The following is a 23,829-nucleotide window of genomic DNA, read 5'->3' as shown; positions in this document are numbered from 1 at the left end:
GAAAGTACCGGGCTCGCAGTGTTAAAGAAAGGAAACGCATCAAGGCAGATGACGATTATCGTTGTGTGACAGAAGGGGCACTCCAAAGGGTGTAACTTTGCCTAAGAGTGTACATTTGTTTAAGAGTGTAAGAGTGTACTTGCACACGTCGCTACTTCATAAAAGAATAAAAAAATATCGCTACACAGTCAAAAGATGTATTCTTGTCTGTGTCCTTCAGTAGTAGTAGTAGTAGTAGTAGTAGTAGTAGTAGTAGTAGTAGTAGTACTACTACTACTACTACTACTACTACTACTACTACTACTACTACTACTACTACTACTACTAATAATAATAATAATAATAATAATCTATATTATGCACCACTAGAAGAAATACACGGTAGGCGGGCCTGTCGAAGCCTGAATGGCTTGTGTGACTAGGCCCGGCAGCGTCGGCAACAGCGATAAGGTCGGGGTGTGTACAGGCGCTACCTTAGTGCCGACAAAACATTGTCCAAAGTAAGAAAATAAAAAAGGAGAGGTAATACATTCTATTCCAATGGAAGGTGAATATTTTTCACGCTTAAATAGAGATACAGGTGAAGGTAACCAAATTACATCAAATAAACATAATACCCACACTTCACAGCAACAGAAAACTCAAATCGAAGATAACAATTTCTTTAAATCCCTTTTTGACTGAACCGAAAAAAATTTTGTCAGGCAGATCATTAAAGACTTTTGGCACAAAGACACATCGTCGTGCCTCACCATATCTAGTTCTTGATTGAGGAACTTTGAAACGCTTGTTGTCCCTCAAAAATCGTGGGGCTGCATATTTCTCTCTGAATCGATCATTCCAAAAAGTACGACGAACCACAGTTCGATTGAGTGAAGACTGAAATGAATAAAAACCCAATGCCGAAACGAAATTGTCATCTGACACCTGGCCCCAGCCACATGCAACAATTTTCAATATTTTTTTTTAGTATACTGTCGATTCTCGTTAGTCATCGCAATGAGCAGATAACAAATGCAGTGGTTCCGTACCGTAATATACTGTACGCGAGGACGTGCACTACGGTTTTCTTTACAAATAGATAGTGTGAAACCTTTTATATTGAAAAAGCAACCGACACTCCTAAGTTTACCACACAGAGAGGCCAGATGATACTGCCACGGCATGCTGCTATCAGAAAACAAACCGAGATATCGCACAGAGTCCACATACGCAAGAGGGGCACATGTACATGGAACACAGTGCTGAACATGCAAGTATACTGGGATGTTTATTGCTGTGGTCATTAAAGAATTTCTAAAGCATATTAACTGCGTCCTATTGATATTTACCTTAATACAATTTTTCGCAAACCAGTGCATTACACTATGCATTGTATTTCGCAGGGCGCCTACAGCCTTTTTTATAATTTAAATTTTTTGTTAAAATTAACGTATCTTCTCCATATTGATAGATAGTACCTTTAGAATTACTAGCGGAAGATCGTTTATGAATATAGTAAACAATAGGGGTGATAATATAGATCCCTGGGGAACACTGGCTGTAAGCCATTGTTTGTTACTGACGGTTTCCTTGTCGACCATAACTATCTGCGACCTATACCACACATGTAGTTTCGCAGTATGTTGTGAAACGCTCCTCTGAATCCCATCATAATTAGTTTCGCCAGTAGAATGTTATGGTTCACTGTATCAAAGGTCTTGGCTGTGTCTAGAAATAGCGCACAGGTGAATGAGTTGTTTTCAAACGCGGAATATATTTCATCTGAGAATTCTTCTAATAGGGTTGCGGTACCTCGATTCGCCACAAAACCAAACTTCCTGGGCGACAAAATTGAAAACTTAGTTATAGAAGACGTCATGCATTCGTACAGGTGAGTATCTGGGAAAGTAATCGCGAAATTTAAATTTGTCCATAATTGTGTACATTACCCTTCCTGCCTACTTTATACAGCGGTTTAACGATAGCCGTTTTCAGAGTCTCAAGAATTACTGCGGTTTCTAAAAAGCCATTAATTAGAAAAAGCAAGATGTTTGAAAGCACATTGAACTTTCTTCGCAGAGTGCCTACTGATATGTCAAAGTAAATCAAAGTAAACCCAACTAAATCCAAGGCAGTTATTTTTCGTGCTCAGAATAAAGCAGTTCCTCCGGTGAATTCATTCATTTTTCAAGACCAGCATATAGAAATAGTCACCGAGCACGAGGTTCTGAGTGTGTATTTTTCTGCCCATCTAAAATGGGACGCTCATGCCGTTTACAGCTCAGAAAACTGTCTGCAGTTACAGGTGAAGTCTCACGCTGCCGCACATTTCTTCCCACAAGCGCTAAACTACAAATATATTACGCCCTATTTCTTTCTCACACTAACTATTGTACACTGGTATGGGCTACAACAACTAAAAGAAATGTGAACAAGCTTCTTGTATTGCAGAGGAAAATTATTCGCCTTATCGTTAACATTGAACCAACGTCGAGTGTTAATCCCACAATAGCATCATCAAATTTGATCCGTGTAGATAATATATATGAATTTCGTTTGTTACAAATAACATACTTTTATTCCACAGGTATGAGTAATTTCCTCACACAACTTGCTTCCCTTGAATATCGTACACCAATAGTTAACACTCGTTGTACTGACACTTGTTCCTTAACACAGTTTAGAACCGATTACAAGCTGCAATCCTTGGCTCACAATATGCCATTTTTTCTCAATAAACATAAAGATACTGCTGGTTTTAGTCGAAAACAACTGCGAACATACTTTGTGCACATGTAATCCGTATTTCTTCATATGTCGTTTAAGAAAACTTCTGTGTTATTGCTGTACTTGATTGCTGTACTTGATTTGATTTGATGATTACTTCTGTATTGCTATTGTTATTTCGTTCTGTCTGCTGCTGCCATGTAATGGTTTTCTGGGCCTTCGTAAAGCTGTTCGTACAGCTTTTAGCCCAGGTGACCATCCAGATATTTGCTGGAGAATAAAATATGATTTGGTTTGATTTGATTTGATGTGATCTATTTCGGGCGATTTATTTTGCCGAAAACTAAAAATAATCCTTTTTATGTCAGGCGTTGATAAGCTAGGCAAGAAAACCGACTCCGACTCAGATTCCTGCAAAGTAAATTAATTTCCCTGTCGGGATAAAGCGCTTTCAGAAGCACGCGGAAAGGACCGGTTAAATGAATTAATAGCTGGCCTGATTAACTCGGATCAAAGGCACTCCTTCGTCCTTCTTTACAAAAATCCTGCAGCCTTTAACCCACGCGACCTTATGCCCATTAACCTCAGACACTGTTCTTGCATGCCAAAACAAACTACGAATAATAATAATAATAATAATAATAATAATAATAATAATAATAATAATAATAATAATAATAATAATAATAATAATAATAATAATAATAATAATAATAATAGATGCGTCGATTGAGGTAAAAGAGACCACAGCTTCGTTGCTGGTCGTTCTTCACAGAGTGGAAGGGCTTATGAATTGTTTTTTGTAGTGTTTGAGCTGGATTATTCAGACCAGGCGCGCATTACTCGCACAAAAAATCGTAACACATAATCAACGAATTAACAAAAATCCACTAATTATATTGTGAATTAATTACTTTGCGGCACATACTGCAATTTACTAATTGTAGCCGGTGAGTTTGCAGGGGGTATCCACTTGGAATGAATTTCCCAGAATGATGCCATGTTTCGAGCCATCAAACTTCCCGTAAAAATACACTGTTGTTCCGCTTACTTTTTTTAGCAAAACACTACTTCATGCATTGAAGCACATAGTTAACGGGAGTGCCCATGTTTTTCGTACCGTACTTTAAGAAATATCTCCAAATTGGTGTGATCCTGGAAATAAAAAGTAAATAAAACAAATAAAACAATAAATAAAAAATCGCAGTTCCGCCAGAAAGGCGAAGCACCGATTGCGATAGCAGATTAGTAGATAGCTGCGCGAAGTAAGGATAGTAGTTTTATCAGCCGTATAAACTTGTGAACGTTCGCTTACTAACTAAATTAACAATGATAGAATGCGTAAACGTGACTCAACAAGGACGTAGAAAGAAACAGACACACTGAGACAGCGCTGTCTTTGCGTGTCTGCGCCTTTGTACGTCCTTGTTCAGTCGCGCTTACACATTCTATCATGGATTCAAACCAACTAGCTCGTCAACGTGTTTTAACTAAATTAACCAGCACGGTGTCACGCGCGCACAGGTAAACATGAACACACATCGCTCAATGACAGCGGAAACTGTCTGTGATAACGCTGGAGTTAGGAATCATGGCATCAGCCGCCAGCCAATTGACCTTCGTGCATATGTCGCTTCAACGCGTACGAAACGTTGAAAGCACAGCGCATACGAAGCTACCGGCAGTACTCGCTCTCTGCAAACATCGCAGACCGCTTTGAAGATGAGGTCCACGCGGGCGCGCACTTTAACCGCATCGCAAACCGCTTTCAAGACACACGAGCGCCGGGAACGCGTCCCTAGGGCGTCCACCAAAGGTGTCTACTACGGCGTCCGCGATTCGCGTGGTCAACGCCGTAGTAGACGCCGCGGTTGTGTCCACTCTGTACGGAGCGGCGGGCGAGCAGGACATCGAGGCACCGTCGCAGCCACCAGAGAAGAATGCCCCTCCTCCTTCGCCTCACTCCCCCGCCTCGCGCGCCACGGGAGAGGGCACGCATCCGGGCCGCGCTCCTCACTCGCGCACGCGAGATTGAACCACGTTCGCCGGCTCACCCTCACACCTTTTCACTCATACGGAACCTCACGGCGACGGCGACGGCGACTTCGACAACAGAAATCTGCCTGGAGTGTCCATGTAATTGCTATCGCAATAATAGGCGGGCGGACGGACGGTCAAATTTCTGGCAAGGTACTTTACCAAAACTCGTGTGTATGCTTCATGTTGTAAACACCGCCAGGTGGCGCATCGATAGCGTGCTAAAAAGTATTAGTGCTGCGCTCGAGCTCCTACCACGGTGGTGTTCCAATAGTATGAGAAGGGCAACGTGGAGCAATGCAGCACTCCAATACAAGTGCTGCGAATGATCAGAAACGCAGGCAATCACGTTACGGTGGTGCACGAGATGAGACCGACGGAAAGAAACTGGTAAAAATATCGACCGTTGTCGGCGCTAGATATAGTTTGACGCTTCTGTCCTTTACGCTGAGGCCAGTGCATACCAGTGATCACCACAGTGATGTGGTAAGCTCACACTTGCTCAACGGGAACGCTAAAGTGTGTGCTCATGACTTTCATGCCAGCAGTGGAATCGAGGATCGCTATACACTGGATCCGACAGAGCCTATTTAGTGACGTGTGAAGGTAATACATCTAATTACACAGCGCGGAACAAGGTGGAACACCAGCTAGCCCCGGTTTCATTTCCTGCGTGAAGATCGACTTGGAGTGATTTGGCTTCGACGCGTTTGCAGTTAGACGCACTTCGCGTCTCTGCCTACTGCTTCTTACGCTACGCATGTGGGCTGCCCATGCGTTTTAACGCGATAGCGTTAAGGAGCTCGTGTCGCAGAAAAGCCGGTGTCGTCGGCGTCGGTGTCGGCGTCCGCGGCGTTGGCCGTGAGCGATAAATCACGGCAGGCACTTCATAAATAAAAGCATCGAACTCGTGGCTCAGTGGTAACGTCTCCGTCTCACACTCCGGAGACCCTGGTTCGATTCCCACCCAGCCCATCTTGGAAGTTGCTTTTTATTTATGAAGTGCCTGCCGTGATTTATCGCTCACGGTCAACGCCGCGGACGCCGACGCCGACACCGACGCCGACGACACCGGCTTTTCTGCGACACGAGCTCCTTAACGCTATCGCGTTAAAAAGCAACTTCCAAGATGGGCTGGGTGGGAATCGAACCAGGGTCTCCGGAGTGTGAGACGGAGACGTTACCACTGAGCCACGAGTTCGATGCTTCAAAGCGGTACAAAAGCGCCTCTAGTGAACGCGGTGTTGCCTTAAAAAGGAGCTGTTTCTAAGGCTCAGGCGTGCGTCGCTTGCTCAGGCGCACATTTCGTTGTCGCGCCGAACGCTGCGTTGCTCGACGCTCACCGCGTACGATGCGGGGCGCGTAGTCGCTGCGCCGTAGCCCATTGTCTTACACCCCTTGGCGGGTCGACGGGAACGCTGTCGCGTTCCACTCTTGAAGGCGAAGCTTAAGCGTCCTCCAATTTTGCGAGAACTTTCCGCACAAGCTTTTTCATGCCGTGATGGCGGCCATGTGAACTCGCCCTTGTAGCGTCCTGGTTGCAATATAATGGTTCTTGTCAATAGTTCTCACAGGGAGAAGAAGCTCGAAACTTATATCGGGTGCAAAAGCAGCTGAAAGTTCCAACCGAGATATTCTGATTTTAGAACAAAAATAATGAAGGCGGGGAAAATTGGCTGCCACAGGAGCACTGCCGAGCCTACGTCCTACGTATAAAATTAAGGTCCACGAAAAACATTGCGAATGCCGTTAAGTAGAGGTCACATATGTGTACTGCGGTGACAGCAAACCAATCGTCAATGTGATGCAATAAGCGGATAGCGGTAAATTATGCAATTACAGTAAATCATGTCGACAGCAATAAAGCAGTGCAAACGCAAAAGCGGAGACAGTCAGGCCACTTCAACAGCATTATATAATGCAAGCGTTTGTTTCGCGAGACCAAAGTTTGTTTTTAAGACATAGAATTAATTAGATACTTTTGCAAAAAAGAGAAATGAAAAATGAATGGGAACCGTTCTTTGTTTGTTTGCTACGGTAATTAAGAGCCACATTTTTTTCTACTTGTCACTTGAACCCTGCGGGGAATACCTCGGATCTATGCAGAGCTCCCCGCCCGCGTAGAATGGTCTAGCCGGCCTGACCCACGGGCTGGGCCGGGCCCGGGCCAGTGCTCTACCTGTACTGGCCAGTGCTTTACCTGTACTGACCACTTCAAAAAAAAAGAGCTAATCATCAGGGCAAATGATCAGTTTTACTAATGCAGCTGTTTGGGCTTGTTGGTACAACATATTGGTGAATTACAGCGCAGATATACACGAACGCAGAAGAAACGAGACGATAGCACTAGTCTGCCGTCTCATTTTTTCTGTCCTTGTGTATATCTGCGCTGCAATTCACCAGTAGATTAGTTTTAAACACAAGATCACTGTCTGTCATAAAAAGAACTGCACGAATAGCTTCGCAACGAGTTTAGAGCCTGGTTGAAAACAAGATATTTAAAAAAGGGTCTGGATGAAGTGTGACTGGTTTTCGAAAAACGCTAAATAAATGGTTGCACAGAAAGGATAAAGTGCGAAAACAAAGAAAAAAATAGCGGGGAGGGGGGGGGGGGGGCGCTGTGGAAGGAATTGTGCGCCGTAGACGCATCTAAAAACGCCCGTCGCAAGGAAAACATCGCAGGTTATAGTGTAAAAAACTGCTTCGTACGAGCAGTCATAAAGGCGTCAACTTTTCCTTTAATGACATATAAAAAGAAACTGCTACGTAACTAGTCTGCAAAAACACTAATTGTCAAGCTACAATAAAAAAAATACAAGTTATTATGTAGGTTTCCGGCGGAAAACTGAAACCAATGCTGCCATTACCCATTTTGTGTCTGCATTTGTTCGAAAACTGTTGCCATTATGTCACTTCCTGTTATTTGCGATAATTTATTTAGCAGACTGAGAACTGTAACTTTAGCATTCCGTTGTTGGTAAATATTTGGTTAGCTTCAGATATCCAAAAATACCCCTACCCACAATTTATTTAGTCATTATTATTATTTCCGGGTACATGAGCTCCCAGCTTGGCCTATAAGCAAGCACGGCGTAGTAACAGGACGTACCCTTTCATGCGAGCATTAAACAACTACGCTTTTTATTTCGAACTTTATTTGTTACACGATAGTATGGATTGCCAGCGTTGACTTTGCTGCGATGTTGTCTCTTACAAGCACCGCGCAACAAGTGCTAACGAACAATAATTTTGTCGACACGAGTATTTTGGGCGTCCAAAAATTGAACAGGAGTGTTTCACTGTTCCTCATGGGTTACAAGACTACTTGAGCTGGTCGTTCACGCAAAATACTAACGAATACCGGCTGCCTGCCAGGCTAGCTTCGATAACACAGCAAGCTGGGCGAGTTGGTGAGTGAACACATTCCTAGGGGTGGGTAGCGCAATCCTAGGAATAGTTTCGATAAGCATCCCGTAGGAATGGGGAGCGTGGAAGGCGAAAAAAAGAAAGAGAATAAATTTGCTTAGCGCAGTACCGCTTAAGCTCCATACTAAGTGAAAATAAGAGACTTCAGTACAATCGCTATCCACAAAACCTCACTACACCAGCCCTTAGTACCTCCCCGCTCGAAAGTATAGTTCGCGAGCTCCTCCGATAATGACAGAAGTTCGGCCTCACCCGGACGTCACGGAAATAAGCGAACTGGCTAGTGCATGTATACGGATTCTCTTCGAGTTGGTCAGTGATGCATTTGTCACTGAATTCATGCGTTGTCATACAGATAATTTAGCAGCTGTTCGCTGTACTTTCCTGTTCCGTGTCCTTTGCCACGTGTAGCGCTTCGCGCGCGCCATTTATCGACGATCAGGGAACAACGGAAATCGGCGGTCTGTAGCAGAATAGTATGCGGGCGAGGACGCATTACCGGCGTCAGGAAGGCCGTAAACAAACAAACAAACAAACAAACAAAAACAGTGTGCGCCCGGTGCCAGTCGCGTTGACAAGACGACGACGTCGCAATGATCGTCATTAGTCAGCGGCGAGGCAAAAAAAAAAAAAAAAAAAAAGAAGAGGGCGCTGCGTGGAACAGCGACGTGCACCCGGCGCCTAGCGGCGCGAAAATCGAATCTTGGCGGCTGGCCGCGTCCTCAGACCGCCATGTTTACCCCCTCCCTTAATTCCCTTTCTACAACCCCCTCAAACGTACTCTTTGTGCACACTCTCCCTCTTTTCTCTCCCTCTTACACGCAATGTTGGACAACTTAGTAGGGTATGCGGCAGAGAAGGTGCAACAGTATGGCAGCGAGGGCTGTTTTGTTGAATGGAGGGGGCGAGAGAAGCAGAGGAGAGTAAATGTGGAGCAGAACGGCAGCTGCGCCAGTTTCGACTGATGGCAGACTGGCGAGAGCGAATCGGCTGCGGCAATTGCGGCTAGTTGCGGCTGCTTCTAGCCTCTCACTCTGCTCCCTCCTCTCTCTTGATCTCTCTCTCCCCGTAAGATTTCTGTGCAGTTGTGATGTCTTTCCGTCGCAGCTGCGACAAAAAAGCGCAAGCATATCAGACAGCAGGCTGACTACATAGGCTGACTACAGCAGGCTGACTACATAGAGGCAAACTTCGTTCCGTTCTCCTTTACTGCCTGCCTCAGTACGAGTACTATGAACGGTGTTTCAGGAAGATTGCTGTTACGGACGTATGCGAGTGATAGTGCAGGAAACAAAGTCTGTGTCTCGTTCCCGCTTTCAATTTCAAAGCCCACTTCCCCGCACGCGGAAAGGCGAGCGGCAGATGTTACATGACGGGAGAAACGCGCAACCTCAAAAAACGGCGATACGAAAACACCGTTTTTTTTTTTTTTCACTTCCTCTTTCCTGAAATTGTTGGGAGAGAAGAAGGACGCAGGAGAGTGTAAACAAACAACAATGCCACTGTCGGCTTTCCCGTGTGTCTCCTTGGCGCTCTGCGAGATCCTCATCCGTCCTTCTTGCGAGGAGTGCACGCGATGAGAGAGAAAGAGAGAGAAAGGCGACGTGGAGGAGGGGGACAGCTTTCTTTCTTTTTTTACTCTCGCGCTCAGTTGTCTATTCTCTCTCTCTCTCTTTTCTAGCAACGGACGGCGTGCACTCGCAACCGAGAGAAGGAGAAGAGGAGAGAGAGAGAGAGAGAGAGGGCAGCTCCGCTTTCTTTCTTTCTTTCTTATCTGGCCGCGCTGCGTGCCGTGCGCGCGCGCGCCGCGGCGCGCCGGGAAGCGGGAGAGATCCGGAGCTGCGTGGAGGCGCCAGCCAGTAGGAGCGAGCCGGCCGACGCATGAAGACGGACAAGAAGTTCCTCGAGGCCCTGGTGGGTTCGCCGTTCGGCGGCGGCGGCGGGGACTACGAAGTGGCCCCGACGACCGACAAAGAGGCGTTGGGGCCCCGCGCCGGCGCTGTCGTGGTTGTGGACGACGAGGTGTTGCTCGATGTGGACGCGCTGCCCGCCAAGCCCGAGTCCAGCAATGCCGACGACCTGGGCTCGAGCGAAGAGGACCTGCCGCTGCGCGGCAACTGGGGCGGCAAGCTGGACTTCATCTTCGGCTGCGTCAGCTATGCCGTCGGACTGGGCAACGTGTGGCGGTTTCCTTACCTGGCCTACGAGAACGGAGGAGGTCAGTACGCTGTGTCTCCTGCTCTGTTGGTGTTGCTTCTTTTGCGGGCGGTGGGGCAGCGTGTGCTTGACCGATGGTGCCGGCAGCGTTTTGCCTTGTAGTGGTGATGGGTGGTGAATGTGTTCTTGTGCGCGCAGATGAGGGCCCCATTCTCGGTGAAAATCGTACTCAATTGGTCCCGTGTGAAAAGAAGAAAAGAAATACGCTACTTGTGCCAAACTGCTAACATCCAAGTCACGTGCAGCTGAGTTTTTCTCTTTCCTCTTTTCTTGCACGGAGAGGTCATTTAGGGAACCACGTTATCCCGACGTTCCAGTTTGAGTGAGGCCGAGCTGCACAGACAGGCTAACGATGGACGATGCTCGTTTTTATCCACTGGCTTTTATTTCACTTTCTTCAGGACCCAAACGACTTCAGTAATAAAGTTGCTACCCTCTAGTACTGGCAGTTGCGAAAACCATTAATGATGGGCCTATTATTTCTGTTGCGCCAGCAGGCTAGATGAAAGGGTAGTAATGGGGAACGAGGAACGGAAAAGTACCCTCTGTACAGTCAGGAGGCACCAGACTGACTTCTAGCATTTGTATTGTGATGCTTCGTGCCATTGGCAGTGTGCCCGGGCTTGTTGTGTCTGCTATTTGTTACGTGATGTGCAATCGAATGCGTTTGCCGCCGACGAGCGTAACATGCTTCGCGGCGGATGGTTCTACGCGCCGCTCCTCCCCCTGGCGGCTGCTGAATCCGCAGCGCCCTCTATCTCTTAGCTAAATAAGGGGAAAAGATCGAGAGTTGCACAACGGGAGAATTGTGGAGGGCTGCTTCTGTACGGGAGGCTTAGAGATGTTAGCACAGCATTGAGCAATCGAGCAGCACAGTGTAAACACACGAAAGCTCGGGAGAGGACCACATAAGAGGCGAGGAAGGAAGGGCCGGCACGGCTCCCAAAAATGCGGTTCGCGACCTTAGCTGTGCGCCGACGGCGGCGACTGTGGGGATCGATACGGGAGTGCTGTGCCACTGTGTCTCCGCTCACCAGCGTTCTGTCTGTGGCGAGGAGAAACCCGCGTTACGCGATGCTTTTCGTCTATGAATGGAGCTCACGTCACGACGCGAAAACACAGCACATGCGCCACCTGGCATTTACTTTTTTTTTCTCTCTCTCGCAAGGCCACAACGAATCGTTCAAGTGGTTTCGCGGCCGCATTCCAAGCAAAACGGTCGTTCCCTCCCTCTCCGTCTTATAACCTCACATAACCTCAGCCACGGTCTTGAAACTTTCAGCAGATAGGAGAAGATGGCGAAGAAAGACGCTTTCTCTCCCCCGGATGGGGCGCTCGCGCGAATCGGTGGGCTGTCCCGGCGAAAAACCGAGCTGGGTGGGAAAGCCTCTCGTCAAGGAGAAGGGAAGAGCGCGCGCGCTCTCGGGGCGCATCTACGTGCCATGCGGAACGGCCCCCTTCCCAGGGTTGCCTGAAGGTCGAACGCGCGGCGACGCGCTCCTGCACCGGGGGCTCGGCGCTCGCTAGCCCCTCTCGCGCGTTTCTTCGACCGCTCGCGAGTTCGCTCGCTCGGCTACTTCGTCTTGCACGTCGCGAACAAGAGCAAAAAACCTGCTGCCGCTGCCTTTTCTGTCTGCGGCGCGCATCCGTCGCTGCTCCGTTTTTGCGCGTCTCCGTCGTCCCAAGGTTGTTCGTATTCTATTCCCGTGCGAGTCTCTCCCCGCACCCTTACTTTCTGTCTGTCTTTCTTTATTCTCCCCATTCTTTTCGCCACTGGCATGCGAGAGTCGCGGCTTCGCCGGTTGTCTGGCAGCGAGCGAAAAGGATAAATGGCCGGTGGAATCCTTTCTCCGGTTATCTGCCGCCGCCGCCTCCTCTGCGGTGGCCGCGTCCCACCCCTTTTTTTATACTGGGGGAAGGAATGCGCTCGCCATATAAATGTGCTTCCGTGGTCGCGCGGCGACCTTTTTGTCGAGGTCGTCGCTACCTTGGGACGGTGCCGCCTCCGTATATCTTCGACGCGGCGTGCGTCTACCGTAGCGTTAATCCCTCAATTTTTCGATGCTATCGCTGAACCCCCCGCCACCACCTTCCGCGCGCAAACACGCCAGAGCAGCGTTCCACATTCTCTCTCCTCTGCTTCTTCTTTTTGCTCTCGAAGTCAGTCGTCGGCGTTTGTTTCGTAAGGGCGCCGATCGAGGTATCAGATCGCGCCTGCGACATACCAGGGCCGGTCGAACGCCTTTCGCGAGTGTTAGTGTGTCTGTACGTGCGGCCACGTGTGTGCGTGCTGTATACGTTTCGGGACGGTGCAGTAGCGGTCGCGTTTGTTTCCGGAAGCCAGACCGCGTGGTCGCTGCTGGTTATCGCTGGTGTCCACTCGAGAGCACATAAACAGAAATCAGGCGCCACGCCCAACGTTTGCTGAATGATAGTTGCCGCTTATGCCTATCGAGCACGAAAAAAAAATTCTTTTTTTTATTTCGTTTCTTTCTATTTCATAATGAACTACAAAGGCAGGATTTCTTGACTTGCCTCTTAGTAAAAAAGAAAAAAAAAACGACGAATAAATTTTTATAATAAGTAAGCACTGAGAGAAAAAGAAGAACTAAAGAAGTTCAAGAATGCATCAAATAAGCTCCTCTGGCGTGAATCACTATATGTTTAAAACAATGAGCGCATTTCATCAGTTAGCCTTTCCGAATGCTTTAAAGAAAGAAAGAAACAAAAATGTAACAGTACATTGATTGCCACACCTGCCCGATCGACTTATTTTGTCAGAATACCTTTACATTTGAATGAACATCGACATGTGGATTGAGCGACAGACTTCAGCAGAAGGCGAAGGGAACGTCCGTAATATTAGCAGAGCGTGCTGATACACGTGCCAATCTTCTCAATGAAATGAAAGTGTCAAAAGTAGGCAGCGAGTATCACTTATTAATAAATACGTTGTATACGTTTCTGCTATAACCCTCTCGGTACAGATCAATCCAGTTGTCGATTTGGAACGTCAAACTCTGTTCACCGCGATCCAGAAAAGAAAAAAAGCGAACATGCGGCGCAGCACCGTCGCGCTCGTTTCTAGGAGGCCTATACAGTTTGGGTGGATTCGGTGCCATTGCCTTTGGCGCCTTTGTAGAGTTCACTAGCTCCCGTATTTGCATCTAATTTGCAGTACGCGCCAAGCATGGAAATCATTTAAGCGCTCCACCAGTGGTTTCTGGTCCTTTGGGTGGTCCCTGTCTGTTCGGCGTTACGTATATATATATATATATATATATATATATATATATATATATATATATATATATATATATATATATCATGTTACCATATCATTATCTGCCATAGACGTCGTCATGTCAGTCAACGGCGCTGTAAATAACTTGAGAGAAAGTTCCTCATTGGAAGGCAAAGTGTTTAGGTCGGCGCGCCTACAAACAGAGGATAGTACGAAGGCAAACAAAGGCCGTAGAAAGACCCCAGTAAAAAAAAAAAGGTTTTGCTCATAGGGCTAGGAGTGAATGACTTAATGTTGCCAAAAATTTCTTGCACTTATCTTATTTTCCTATTATGTTATTCTCCTTATTCTTATTTATTCTCCTTAATCTTATTTCTCCTTCTGAAACCAAACCAGTAGCGGCGTGCTCTGTGAAGTTTCAGTCATTGTCGCGTATGCGAAGTTTAGGCAGTGCAGGTGTTTTCCTTAGAAGCATATATTTACATTTGTGCGTCCAGTGTGTCTTTATGCCTTTTTTTCTTTCTTCGTGCTATTTATAAACATCGAGTCCGGTTCATCGTTTGTCATTGTGGGCATGTGACAACAGCCGCGGTTTGCGACCTTTCTTGCCGTAGGTACTCGTGAGTGAGCTTGGTTTTGTATCGGGAGCATTTCCTGCAGCCAGCAATAGGAACCTTTAAGCCATACGTCTTTATCCACGCCAGTCAAAAGAGAAGCTCAGCGTGATCTTCACACCCGGAAACGTACTTCCAATCTGTTTCTTTCATTCTTCTTTTTTTTTTTTTTGCTGTGTTGTTCCAGTGTCTGCAATGTGCTGTCGTCGTCGTCGCTATTGTTGTGTTTTTGTTGTTTATTGAGCGGCGTGCACTGGACAGTTAATGCGCGTCTTCACAGCGTCGCGTTCACGTCACTAGGTAGCGGCCACGTGATGCACAAACCCAATCAAACGTGTGTAGTCTCAGAACGGTGCATTCATGCGTTTTTTTACAAACATCAAATCGTTGCAATTACAACATGCTTAACGATAGTAAAGTTGCATGTGAACTTAAATAGTACGCGCTGGAGCGTAGTGAAACATGTCCCCGCACCATTTCAAAATAAAACTCAATGACCATCATCCCCACCACTACCACAGTTACGGCGTTATTTCAATGCGGGACATTCACATTTTATTGGCCTTCGCGCCTCAGTGACAATAGCATTCATGAAATTCCGCCGTTCCCGCTGCGCAAGCATAAAGAAGGCGACATGCTTGATTTCAAGGTTCGCTGCATGACTTTTGAGGAGATCGCTGCTCGTCACCAGACAGAATGTCGACGATAGCCAAAGCTGTCGCTGATGGCCTATCTTTGGCTGCCCGCCGACTCAACCCTGTCGGTCACGTCGACAAAAGCTCAAAGCTGCTCTGTGGCGTCCTCGGTGTCCTGACGCTCCGAGCACCAGATCCATTCGTTGCTCATGTTGAAACAGCGCTCAAGCAAGAAAAGAAAAAAAAGAAAGAAAAACAACAACAAAAAGCAGTGAGCTGTTCCTTGCGCTAATTGCGACGATCGAATGACAAAAACAAATACCGACCGCTAGTCAGGATCTGGCGACACTGTGGCTTCGATGGCGCGACGGTCCACGAGCACCTAGGAACGCGAATTCGCCAATAATAAACTGCACAACCTATCAGGCAATGATACACGCGACCATGAGCTGTTTGAAAACAATGCGCCGGTTCCGCGTCTGCTAAGTACTGTAAAACGCTAGTGAGAGGATTACGCATAGGCTCGATTTGACACGTTTTGCGCTCGTTTCTCGTGTTCGCATTTCATAGTCATTCAGTGTCCCGTTGTTTTTTTGTTTCTTCTTGCGTTTCCGTTCTTGTCATCATATAACCGCATAGGCGTACGTACGCAGAATGACTATCGGGCGGCCTATAGAGGAGTTTTTGTCTTCACGTTACTTCGAGAAGACACTTAGGGCTAAAACAAGTACCATGGCCTTGTTAACGCCAACAAAAAGGGAAAAAAATCAACCATAGGTAACTCAAAACCACGAAACAACAGCCCTCCGATCCCTTTTTTTTATATCCACGCTTTTATGAAATAGCCTTAGCTCTCTTATAAACGGACAAAAAGTAATGCTGAAAAGTGGAGCGCGGCTGTGTGTTGCGTGCGCCACCTGGGCTGACGTGGAGACCATGGATCGCCAAGCTTGCGATGAGCGAGCGTGGTTCGCAGACCCGGACATATTTCCGGCGTTCTGCCAGAGCTGTCGCCGACGAACCGAGGCGCCCTGAGAGAATGCTAATTGCGGATCACTGACACACGCACATTCCACGATCTGTGCTTGCGTCAATTTGCAGCCAAAATGAAAACAGAAAGACAGCCATCGCAAACTGAGATGCGTGCCAAAATCATGTTCCCTCCATTGATTGACATCTTGGAATCCCGAACGTCAAGGCGACACCTCTTCTGCAACTATTTAGTTTTACCATATATTTTTTTCTATGTATTTTTACCTTTGGGACGGTAGTTTCTCATGCTGTTTGCTAGGTGCCTGCGTCGTTTTTTCGCTGACAGGGTTGGTTTGCGTTGGTCTTGCATGCGATTGTTTTTTCTGCTGCCTTCCTGCCTGCGTAGATACCGTCGCTTCTCGTTTTCCAGTCGACGTTACCCTTCAGCGTAAACTTTGGCTTTGACAGCCATGGCGCTGGAAGTATAACTGACGTCAGTCGTTGTGAGCTTTTTTACCTTTTTTGATTCCGCAGCTGCATCTCATGAATTCTGATTACATACGCTCGGAGCTCCGACGTGCCCTATTTGATTCGCTACACTAACTCGCTCGTAGCACTAACCTATCACACGCTTCCTTTTTCGGCTTCGCTGGTGTTGTCGTGTATCGAATAACTCTTACAGTTCATTCTCCTGCTTGTTCATTCTTGGCGACTTGCATCTTTGTTTTTTATTTTCTTCGTATGTAGCTGTCTACGCACTTGTAGTCCTTTGCGAGCTCATGTGTGTTAGCAGGGTTTACTTTCACTTCGACATGTTGTCAGCAGATAACTTTGGATGGGTCGTCATTGAGTTTTTGATGATTTCATACTCATTTTGCGTGCGCCCGCCTTGAGTTTTGCTCGATTCCTATAGAGTACGTGTAAACTAAGGTCATGAGTATGACTTTCGTTGTGATTTCGGTTCCTGCTACTAAACGTACTGCAGAACAGCGAACTGTTGAGTCAGACTAGCTTGGTGCGCAATCAGATTCATGATAATCCAAGTAACTTTTTCTGAACATTAGCGCTGACTTTATATGAAGCAATATAAAAACGAAATACGGATATCGGCTCCATCTACAGAAATCCGTACGAGTTTTCAGCCTCGTCCTCACAGACTAGCTAATTCATTGTTTAATAGCACAGTGCACTCGAAAACACGTTGACGCTTCGAGCTGCCATATGTTGCGCGCTTTGTCCTGCACGAGAAAAGAACACAATCTGCCCTTAACTGCCGTGAAAAAAAAAAACAATGGCTTTACAACTACGTCACCGCAGCCGCTGTTTGGGTGCGAAGTTCGAAGGAAGCGATCGGGGCTTGTTTTTGGGAGGCATCTTCCAGCGAAAGATCGCAAGAAGGGTGATCTCCGACTTCATATATAGATTTAGCGGTTTGTGACCTTTCACGACCTGCTATTATATACTATTTTCAGGGGTGCCTTAACTAGTATGCGGTCGCGAAATGAGCATCCCATAATTCAGTTCTTGTTTTGCTCGTAACGCAATGAACTCGTTTCTGACAGACAGCTGTCGCGCTCGTCTGCCAAGCTGCACGTTGAACGACGTATGATGGCGTGTGGACCAAAATTGCGGAAAAAAACAAACAAACTTTAGAAGCACGCTCCGTATGTCGAGCCAGCTTGATCCATTGACCGCCTTCAGCTTTAAATCTAACGAACCAAGCAACAGCTGGCGGCACAGTTAATGTGATGTCAGCGAAAAATATGATGTAATCAGAGCAACGTGTCGCGTTTGCGAACAGTACGCTATTATAAACTGCGCTTCTTGTCCTGTCCTAGATTTTTTTTTCATCAGTTCGTATCTAGATTGTCTAATACGAAATAGAAAAGAAAACCGACTAGACTTAACGTATAAAGAAAACGTGCACCTCAAATCTGCGCACGAGCTTATAGTCTCTAGTGAGTATATATTAAGGTGAGTTGAGTGACTATGTGCGACGCGGTAAAAAAAACGACAGTTGTCGCTCCGCTGACAACCTGTAAGTTGCAGAGACATTGCCAGTTAGTGCGATCACTTTTTATTGTACTCGATTTTTGGCCTGATCGCACCTCATTCTACTTCATTGAACCATTTGTCGCCGCAAGTTGATGTTTACGTTTTACGAAAAATGGACTAGAGTTAAATAATTAACCTAACACTCACCACAGTTGTTTCGCTAGTATCCTCTTATGTTTGTGGTACTTTGGCGTACAAAACATTCTCCAAAGTTGCTAAGTTGAAGCATTTACTTACTTTAAAGTACAATGGTCTAAGCCTTCCTTACACGCGAGCAGGTGACACGAAACATCCACGATTACACGGCAAGCTAGTGTGAGTACTTTACAGCCGCGTTGCTTCCCGTATATTCTGTTTTTTTTTTTACAGCGAAGCTGTATATGGTTAGCGATTCGTTCGTCCGTCTGTCGCCTGTACGCCGAAAACTTCTCCGGTGCAACCCCATGCGCATGCGCGAAAGAAAAGAGAAAGGCACGCGATTGGCTGCGCCAGTAATGACGTCGTTGCTCTCCGTCGCAAACGAGCGCCCGCGCGCAGCAGCAGTTTCTATCCGGCTCCGAAATGGGCAGGCCACGTGTCATACGCACTCCTGAGGAGCAGGCCGCTTTCGATCAGCAACGCCGCGAGCATAACCGGGAACGAGCTCGTCTGCGCCGTGCCGATGCTGCAGGCCGTGCACAAGAACAGGCTCGTGCAGCTGAGCGCAAGCAGCAACTGCGCACCGTTGTCGAGGGTTCGGCGGCCTACCAAGCCGTCGTTTGATGAACCGTCGGGGTTAACCCAGTGATAAACAACCGGGGCCGCACGTTTCAGCTTCGCTGCTTAATTATCTGTACGGAGTGCTTGGGTGGTGATTTTTTCTTTTTCCCCCTCCCTCCCCCAATACGTGTTTTCAGGCTTACCCACCCTTACAAGTTACAGCTGTAATTGAGATTCCGTTGCGTTTTTGCTGAACTTCGGTTAAGATATTATTAAGAAGCATGCATGATTTCTGCATGGCACACCTGCTCCCTCAGTATAAGCGGCCGCTTGCTGCTTTGCAGAAGCGTAGTTTATACTAACACAGCTTAATTTAATGTTCCCCTTGAGGGCTTATTTTCCAGCTCCAGATTCGCCTTAACTCTCGGGACGAACCGCCTTCGACTCCTTCGCCTGAAATTCTGGACTGCGCCTGTATTTGGGGACTGCAATCCAAGTCCTGCACCCCTAGTCCCGGTGCCTGTAATTTGTGCTCCACGCTCTTCCGACTAGCTCCGTGCAACGGTAGTTCCCTCCGTATTTCTGTTCGTCGTTAAAGGGGAACGAAACGCCGTGCGCAGTGTTAACCAAAACTCGTATGGCGAGTGAGTTTCCGGTCCACGTTTTTCTTTTTTTCGTCAAGAAGTGTCCAGACCTTATCTGGTCTAGCGGTCATGCCGTGCAGCGGCGCACCATGCACGCACTAGGCGGCGCTCGCTTTCTATCCGCTCGCACGCTGTACGTTTCTGGAAGCGCCATACAAAAAAAGCAGCAAGAGAAAGAAAGAGAGAGAGAGAGAGATAGCGCCCGTCTGGACCGCGAACACCTGGACAGGTTAGTGCACGCCAAGCGCGCTGAAGCGAACTCGACGGCGGAACGGGCCACAACGAGGCATCCGCCGCAGCCGATTGCTTTGCGGCACGACTTCGCGGTCTCGTTTTATCATGACTTCCCTTTGTCCGCAGCGCGCGCTTTGTTCGTAGCACCTGGTCGATGCAATGCCGCGACACGACATAGTGAGAGAGAAGACTTCGAACAGGCCGCGCACGTTTCCGCCACGTCGTCGCAGTAGTTGCGTGCAGCGTAGCGTTCCGCGTTTAAAAAAAAGAAAGAGAGAAAGGAACACCTCTGTGTAGGAAAATACGACCTTACAGCGTTTGCGCAACCCACCATTATATCTATTCGCCTCACGTGCGAATTGTAATCAGCGCTACATCTGATGATGGAATTAATTTGAAGAGTTGTTGAGCCTACCTTTGTTAACCTTCTTGAAACTGATTTAATACTGTATTTCATATGTTATTTTATGACAATAATCTATTTAAATCTTGATTGCTAGTATTTGTCCATCTTCGTAGGTTTAGAGAAAAAAAAGCGAAACAGAAAGAACGCCTGATTGTAAGTGATGATGTGAATACATGCTCCGCAATTAGCTGCGCTAAATAATACAAATATGCTGTAATAAATCATCGTCATTTACATATATTGCACTCAACGGGGTGATGAATTGAAGAGCGTTTCAAGGTTGAGCTTTCTTGCTGTCGCGTTTCAACTCGGGTCGAACTAGAACACGCGGACTTCGAGAAAGAACAGTCAAGCAGTCATCTCGGTCGAGCCTGTCTGACGTAAAAGCGACAATGACTGCCCAACGCGGAATGCCGCACGTGGAGGTTCCCGGCGCGAGTGCAGCATAGCTCCTAGCCTCGGCTGCACTGCGGCATTGTGGTTCGGCGCTGCTCTGTTCGTTGATCGATGTCGACATCGGTCCTCGTACGGATTCTATAGATGGCGCGCAACGAGCGAGTCGTCGCAAACAGCCAATGACATCTGCGACTCCAGCGCAAACACGCCAAGGCCACCGCCAAAGCAATATATAGTCTCTCTGCATCACGCTATATCTAACGCATACATACCGGTGCATTCGATAGGGATCTGCGGCATGCGAGGTCTATGCAAAGGTCTAACCGCCAGTGAGGTCGTACGAAGGAGGTGACTCTGTGCCTTTTGTCTTCTGCCTTCGAGCAGTCTGCCTGTGGTATTTCGCCGTTACATCAAGAAAGGCTTGCTTTCTTCGACAACCTGCGTTGCTGTCGCTTCTTGCTTTTCTTTTCTTTTTATGTTATTGCATGATATTTAGGGGTTATCGCCTTTATTGACGTCAGCTACTCATTTTCACAGAGAACGCATTCTACAAGGTATACACGCGTACACGCTGCAATGTTTTAGCGCTGTAGCGTTCTGCCATGCAGCACGAGGTCGCAGGGTTCGACTCGCGGCTGCTGCGGTTGCATTTTTTTTACTGGGACTAGAACGCGAAAAAACGCTCGCGTGCCTCTGGAATCATGTGCACTTGAAATGACCCTCGGGAGATGAAAACCATTCCGAGTCTCCACAGGCTACGGGCGCCTTTCATATAGCTCCGCGAATTCCTTCGGCTCATTTAGACACGCGTCACTAAACGAACGCGCCGCATTAAACGCAATGAAACGTCACGTGACATGCCGCCGCACCAACTACGGGCGCTGTGTGAACAGGCGGTGCCACGGCGCTCGTCGCACCTGTCGGTGCGTCGTTATCGCGTCTCGCGCTCCGTAGTCACGTGTGGTTCAACGGGCGCGCGTGTGTCTCGACGAGGTAGGAAGGCACCGAGTGGGCAGTACGCCTGTATCGCATGGCTGCGCACGGCGACACGTATAAAAGCACGCGTTGAATGCGTCGTGCCGTACACGTCCCGGTTACGACGCGGCAGCCATGCGGAACTTATTTGGGTCGTTCTCGGCGCGGTGACGGCGCGCTTGTGTCACCGAGCGCGATGTCCGTATAAGCTGCGTGTGCATGTAAGCTACACGTGCAGTGCATTTGTGTACCGTTAACGAGGGAGAGGGGGAGAGAGTTTAATGGAAGCTGGAAATGTCAGCGCTGCTTCGTACGAGGGCTTGCTATATACGCTTCAGGGCGGACTGATTGAAATGATGTGAAATGGACGCGGGAAAAAAAAAATAAGAGAGAATTGCGATGAGCAACAAACAGATCAAACCCATTTATTCAAACAGTGTCTAGAAGCCGTGACTGGCGTAAGCAGAGAAATCACCGCGGCCTTCGCATGGTTCGGATTGCGTCGCAATTTCTGTCGCAAGGTCCTAGGAAATCAGCTGCATGTGTGTCCACTTGTGTCGCGTAATGTCCTTGCTGCTAATCGCCCTGGAATATAAATAACGCCTGCAACGACTCGGAATGTGTTTCTCCGCAATGCAATTTACTGTTGTGGAAAGGCCAGGAGCAGAAGTCGGCGAATGAGATAGAAAGAAAAAAGAATTAGTTATGAGGGTTTTACGCATGCAAACGATGATGTAATTATGAGGCACGCCGTATAGTATGGAACTCCGGATTAATCTTGACCACCTCAAGTTCTTTAACATGAGGCTTAATCTAAGTACGCGAGCCTTCTTGCATTTCGCCCCCACCGAAATGCGACCGCCGCAGCTATAGAATCGAACCAGTGACCTCTAGCTCGCCAGCGCAAATCCGTAGCCACACATATGCTACCGCGGCAGATGAGATATAAGAAAGAAAGGAAATGCGGGGAGGTTAAGTCAGGTGCGCGGTTTGGTACCCTGCGCTAGAGGAAAGTGATAAAGGGACAAAGAGAGAGAGAGAGAGACAAAGCGTGGCGAGAGAAAGAGCAGTTGAGCGCGCGCGTGAAGGCGCACGCCGGGTCGACATCCACGGTCGCAAAGACGTGTCGACTTCAGGACCTGCGGTAATGTTCTCATTGCTCCCTGCAGCAACGACGCCCATGTCACGGTCCCGGGATCTCTGCTTCTGAATACTGACTTAAATCCAGCCGGCTTAATACCGGTCGGAGCTAGAGCAGCGCTTCGCGTCGTAAGTTGAACAATGGCGCTGAGGCACTGAAACAGCTCGACAGCCTCTTCGGCTCCGCAAGAGGAGTCTAATGTATAGGCGCGTCCCCCATTGCGATGAGGAAAGAGAGAGCTTTTGTCAATGCTACCCCGAGCTAAACGCGGCGCGACAATTGGGGCGGGAAATTCGTGATGTCGGTTCGAACGTCTCTATACGTACTGCCACGCGTCGAACGACCAATCGTTCAAGCTATATATATATATATATATATATATATATATATATATATATATATATATATACAAGCACACAGAGATGGCGGGCCAGGGCGACAGCCCTGCTTATCGCGGGCTTACTTTCGCTTCTCGTTTTCGTCAGCTACTTAGTCTCAGTTTTCTGCGCGGTACGTATTAATTTACCGCCGCATGAAAAAGTAAACATTGACGCTACAGCTGAGGCTGCTGCTTTTAGTACCCACGTGCGTTTCTCCGACTCGCGACAACGCCTGCTAGCCGCTTTCACGCCGTTTACATTAAGTTTATGCATGCACCGCGTAGGGGTATACGGCGCACGCACAGCCGGATGCCTTGAAGACGCGGAATGCATTATAAACGTAATGCATAAATTCCTGCTTGGAGCCAACGCTCTACGAGCTTCGAGAAGGCCTAAAACCGACGGTGCGTTTATAGACTGTGATGACGTTGATCGAAAGTGCAATATCTGGAATGGGCGAGAGAGTTTATTCGAAGAAAGACGGGGTTGTCTGCCTGAGCCAGCTTTGCTCTCACTCTCCTGCTGCTTTGCACTAGCGGGAGAAAAGGTGATCTGGTTTGGAATCGGGTTCAGCTGTGGGGGTATTTTCGTAAACACGCTCTGTAACCTTCTTGCATGCAGCCTACGTAAAAAGAAAGAAAGATAGAGAGAGCGAAAACCAAGCGGGCTTTATTGCCGAATCGTTTTCTTTTCGTTTTTTATTTCATGCACCTCATGTTATCATCCTTTGGTTATTTGACAATCTATTGTTTGCGGATGAGCTAGCGACACAACAGTTGGCAACATTTCCAATGTCGTCAGAAGAAATCACTCAGTGACGATAGGAAACGCAGCGAGGTTAACTAGACTGCACCTAGTTTGCTACCCCCACTTTCTGTCTGCCTTTTATCATATGCCGCCTCCTATGTATTTGCTTTATATTATATTTGATTCGTGGCTTTCTAAATAATTCGTGTGGTTCAGAATAATAGTGCTAACGCAACTGTGGAGTCACCAGACAGAAAGCAAGGCCCGAACGCCACGTACTAAATACGCGCGCTGAGTC

The 23,829-nt window shown here is 47.5% G+C and overlaps 1 protein-coding gene across 1 annotated transcript in view; it reads left to right on the top strand.

The window, feature by feature from the left end:
* The first annotated feature begins 9,955 nt into the window (after positions 1-9,955).
* The window catches only part of LOC142585043 (sodium- and chloride-dependent GABA transporter 1-like), a 64,156-nt gene continuing 50,282 nt past the window's right edge, over positions 9,956-23,829 (top strand). The window contains exon 1 of the mRNA XM_075695489.1: positions 9,956-10,390. Within this exon, the coding sequence (XP_075551604.1) occupies positions 10,054-10,390 (337 nt within the window). The 5' untranslated portion in view covers positions 9,956-10,053. The remainder of the gene's footprint in view (positions 10,391-23,829) is intronic.

The sequence above is a fragment of the Dermacentor variabilis genome, chromosome 6 (assembly GCF_050947875.1).
Source record: "Dermacentor variabilis isolate Ectoservices chromosome 6, ASM5094787v1, whole genome shotgun sequence".
NCBI classification, from domain to species: Eukaryota; Metazoa; Arthropoda; class Arachnida; order Ixodida; family Ixodidae; genus Dermacentor; species Dermacentor variabilis.
The sequence above is the reverse complement of the archived record's forward strand: the minus strand, read 5'-3'. Positions and strand labels throughout refer to the sequence as shown.